Genomic DNA, 4859 nt, shown 5'->3' with positions numbered 1-4859 from the left:
TGTGTGTGTGTGTGTGTGTGTGTGTGTGTGTGTGTGTGTGTGTGTGTGCGTGCGTGTATGTATGCATATGTGTGTTTATTGTGTTTGTGCATGCATGTGCTTGTGTGCGTGTGTGTGTGTATGTATGAATTTCTTGTATTTCTTAATGTAAAAATGGCATTTGTAAAATCTATCGACACAGGAAATGAAAGGAAAAGTGTAGTATGCTCAAGTTATACATGAAAAGAAATGGAAGGTAAAGATGAACCTTCCATCTTCTCCAACGATATTAACATTTATAAAAAAATTATTACTCATCTCATGCGTCAGTAAATTTTCCTTAAGTTTATGTGACAAATAGATTTATTACCAGCATGAAATCAATAGCTGTGTGATCACTGGGATTGCTAGATGTAGTGACCATATCTCCCTCAAATCATACCCTTCAAAGAAAGACACATTAGGTGTAGTCAGGGGAACAGTAGCTAAAATTGTTATGACTAGAATACACTACATCAATTTCATACACATTACATATCTTCCTGAATGATTCTACTGGTCATGTTGACATTTTTTTAAAAATAAAAATATATGACATGTTGATAATGCTTACTTTGGTCTTCCATCTTCAGAGTAAAGTTAAGCACACAAAATACAACCTGTCTGATTGCAAGTTTGTGACAAACTATACTGAAGCGTCAAGTCTCTAATGAGTGGCGATGTGCAAGAGACAGACTTAAAGTAGCTACTTATTGGAGTGCCTGAAATTTAATATCAAGAAAAACCAAACATACATTTTGGCCAACCACCAAAATGCAATACTATAAAGAGATTGAAAACATTGACTTACCCTGGACCATAGTTACATGCATACAGTCTTCCTACGCCTTTGCAATAAGCGAATCCACAACCAATAGCAGCAGAGCTTGCCCAGACCAGCTGTAAAAATGAAAATATACTTAAAACTTTATATATAGCATCCAAGTAATACATACAGTTTAGTCTAGAGTACTCTAACTTACCACATACTCTCTTTCATCATGTTCACCACATTTACATTGATATACTTCATTAGATCTTTCTTTATGAAGGTAAAATATGTCTAAATCTATGAGAATTTCTTGTGTGTCAATATGTTGTATAATGTTGCTACTGTGCATAAGTGTTGTTAGTCCAAAACGTAGCCTTTTCAGAAAAAAAAAAAAATAATAGTTTCACCATTCCATAGCAAAACTGTTGTACTGCAGTTTGACAATTTTTGATATCTTGGCAGCTGAAACAGCTGGAGATATGATAGTTTGAAGAAAACAACCTGCTATTGCAAGCAAAAATAAATATTGAGAAAAAAAAAACACATCTGGCCAAATTTGGACACACAACAGTTTAACATAATAACAACAATATGTATATAAGTTGGAAAAATCACTTTAGAAATACTGAAAATTCTAATTACAAATCAGATTTCACAGAATAAAAATATTTGATCCTGAAAAACTATAAAGTCATTTTCTTCTAGAATTTCTTACTAACTTCTGGTCTGTTCTCTTTTTATCTTTTACTAAATTGTGACATCTTTTTTATCTAGAACACAACTATTCGTTTTCCACAATACTCAGACATTTTAATAAGTTTGGATGTATAAAATAGATTATTCTTACCTGTGTGTAATGTCCTACTTTATAAAATACATTTTGCTTGTTATAGGTGAAATCTTTTATTTCACCATACCAGCCGCTTACAGCATGTGACCAGTTTAGGTGTCCAAGAGCCAAATTTTGTCCGACATTAAATTTCCCTAAAGAAAAATATTTAAAATAACTTTAACAGTCAAATTTTGTATTGTTATGACTGAGCCAAATTTCTTTACTTTCCAGTAATCATTTAATTATTGCTTTATAATGAGATTGAAAGTAAACACGTCTCAATCTGATTTATGACTGTGAATGTGTTTGATCAACTAAGCTACTCAACTCATTGAAATAGTATTTGAATGGTTTAGTATTCTTCTGATGTATGTACTCTTTATTGCAATGTCATAATATGGGATAAGGCAGATTTTATATGACAGGGCATAATCATCTATGCATTAGTACAATAATATGTTCCTACCTACTTCCTGCATCATGTTAAGGGAAGTAGCTCATGAGAGATAGAAGAAGAGGGAGTAGAGAGAGCGAGAAAGAGTGAAAGAGAGAGAGAGACAGAGAAAAAAAGGAAAAAATGAGGAATGATGGTGGCAATGCTGATGATTTTTTGGTTTTTGCTTGTCATAATTGTTGTTTGCTTGTAGATGGTAGTCATGATAGTGGTCGCCAGTTTAATTTTATTTGTCCTTAGTTGAAAGACATCTCTTATTTTGTCCTGTTACTATTCCTATTGTATTTGTGTAACATTGATTGCTTTTTCTGTCCTTGTTTTTGTATACATTTGTTGCTTTCTTCCAAGGAATCTAATGCTCTTATCTTAGTTTTTTCCTTGGAGCTGGCCAGATTGTAGCAATATCGAGAATAAACAGCTGAAATTGCAAGGATAATCAGAATCTTGACTGAAGAGATAAAACTCCGAATGACCTGTCCGTGTTTTCTTTGTATCGTCTATCTGCATACCCATGTCCAGGGATAGCACAAGTACCTGATTCCGATAGTAAATACGGATATTTTTATCCCTTAGTTGGTTACTATAAATGCTAACTCTGCTTACCTTTATATATATATATATATATATATATATATATGTATGTATGTATGTATGTATGTATGTATGTATGTGTGTGTGTGTGTGTGTGTGTGTGTGTGTGTGAGGTTACCCTCACTACTGCTTGACAACTGAATTTAGTGTGTTTACATCCCTGTAACTTAGTTGATCACTATAGAATAAGTACCAGGTTTTGTGAAAAGCACGAGTTAATTCATTCAATTAAAAATTCTTGAAGGTGGCACCCCAACATGTCTGCAGTCTGATGATTGAAACCAGTAAAAGATCAAAGATACATATATAGACATATAATTCTTAGTAAGTGGGAAGGCAGACAAATCACAAATCCCTTCAGGTAGATGGCCCTGCTTGATCTGTAGAAAAGGCAAAGGTAGAAACTCCATAGGATGTACCTGATGTAAGCTATGGACACATAAGAAGTACAGCAATATCAGAGGAAGGTTGTTAACTGGGAAAATAGCTTTTATGCATGGAAAATGCACAGGTACCACAAACACTGAAAATGTACAGAAAATAGACTCCATCAACTGCCAATGGGGTAAGCTAGACAGCTTCCATTATCTAGGTGACCAAGTGAATAGTGGAAGTGGATGCTCCAAGAGCATAGCTGTGAGAATAAGAATAGGCTGGGTAAAGTTCAGAGAGCTCCTACCCCTGCTGACAACAAAGGGCCTCCCACTCAGATTGAAAGGCAGATTGCATGATGCCTGTGATTGAACAGCCATGTTACATGGCAGTGAAACATGGGCTGTGACAGCCGAGGACATGTGTAGGCTTGAAAGAAATGAAGCCTATATGCTTCGTTTGACATGCAATATCAGTGTGCATGTTCGACAGAGTGTAATCTAAAGAGAAAAGTTAGGCATTAGAGGCATTAGATGTGGTGTGCTAGAGAGACGACTGTGCTGGTATGGTCATGTGATGTATATGGACGAGGACAGCTGTGTAACGAAGTGCTGATGTCTGACTGTAGTAGGAACCTGTGGAAGAGGTAGACCCAGGAAGACATGGGACGAGGTGGTGAAAATTCATCTTCAGACTTTGGACCCCACAGAGTCAATGACTAGTGACGAAGATATTTGGTGATATACTGTGCTTGAGAAGACTTGTCAAACCAAGTAAAATCACAGCCATGGCTGATGCTGGTGTCACATAACTGGTATTCATGCCTGTGACATGTAAAAAGCATCTTTTGAGTGCTGGGCCCCACAGAAGCAAAGTGGCCGATGTCAGTGGCACATGAAAAGCTACTCTTCAGTATTGAGCCTCATAGAGGCAATGACTAAGAGCTTTGGCATTATGTCGTGCTTGAGAGAAAGACTCATCAAGCCAAGTAAAATTGCTGTCATGGCATATACCGGTGTCATGCAAATGCCACCTGAGCTGGTGACACTTAAAAGCATCCATTACACTCTTGGAGTGGTTAGTGTTAGGAAGGGCATACAGACAAAGAAACCATGCCAAATCAGATTGGGGTCTGGTGCAGCCTTCCAGCTTGCCAGCCCTGGACAAACTGTCCAACCCATGCCAGCATGGACAACAAACGCTAAATGATGATGATGAGATATATTATATATATAGCCCACAGATGAGATCCAGAGATTTTGAGTTGAGAAGGCACTTTGTGGTGCTCAAAAAATTCAAACTGAGATTCCAATGTCTTTACAGGGGATTAACTTTCTAAGGTAAAATATCACTGTAAGAAGGATCAAGTCAAGCAGATATAGAATCAATTATGCAGACAAACAAATTAGATACATCAATTATATTAAATATATAAAAATATATTAAATATAATAGTTTGGGTATGAAATACAAAATATGCATCTCTGTATACATGCCAAAGAAGAGAAAGCAAAAGGTGGAAACTTTCAGACAAGGAATTTTTTTAAGTATAAATATATAGATATTTATATTAATAGGTCCAACTTACACAAATCACTCATTTGTGTTCTGTAATTTGGACCTATTAATATAAATATCTATACATTTATACTTAAAATTTTATCATCTGAAAGTTTTCACATTGAATTCAGTTGATCTTGCTTAGAGATACAGCCTGATTGATTAGAGGCAGTTGATTATAACAGGACCCAATGAAAGGCATGCTTGAAGACTCTGTCCCTACGACCATCCCAAGATTAAGTGGACGAGGAAGATGAGAT

At 35.9% G+C, this 4859-nt stretch overlaps 1 protein-coding gene across 1 annotated transcript in view; it reads right to left on the bottom strand.

Annotated features, from left to right (window-relative positions):
• LOC106883929 (uncharacterized) overlaps window positions 1-4859 on the bottom strand; it is a 136339-nt gene that overhangs the window by 122060 nt on the left and 9420 nt on the right. The window contains exons 3-5 of the mRNA XM_052971708.1: window positions 3087-3096; window positions 1638-1774; window positions 830-918 (exon numbers count right to left, since the gene is read on the bottom strand). Of these exons, the coding sequence (XP_052827668.1) occupies window positions 830-918; window positions 1638-1774; window positions 3087-3096 (236 nt within the window). The remainder of the gene's footprint in view (window positions 1-829; window positions 919-1637; window positions 1775-3086; window positions 3097-4859) is intronic.

Source organism: Octopus bimaculoides, chromosome 11, assembly GCF_001194135.2.
Source record: "Octopus bimaculoides isolate UCB-OBI-ISO-001 chromosome 11, ASM119413v2, whole genome shotgun sequence".
NCBI lineage: Eukaryota > Metazoa > Mollusca > Cephalopoda > Octopoda > Octopodidae > Octopus > Octopus bimaculoides.
Note: the sequence above shows the minus strand (reverse complement) of the source record. Positions and strands in the feature narration are given on the sequence as shown.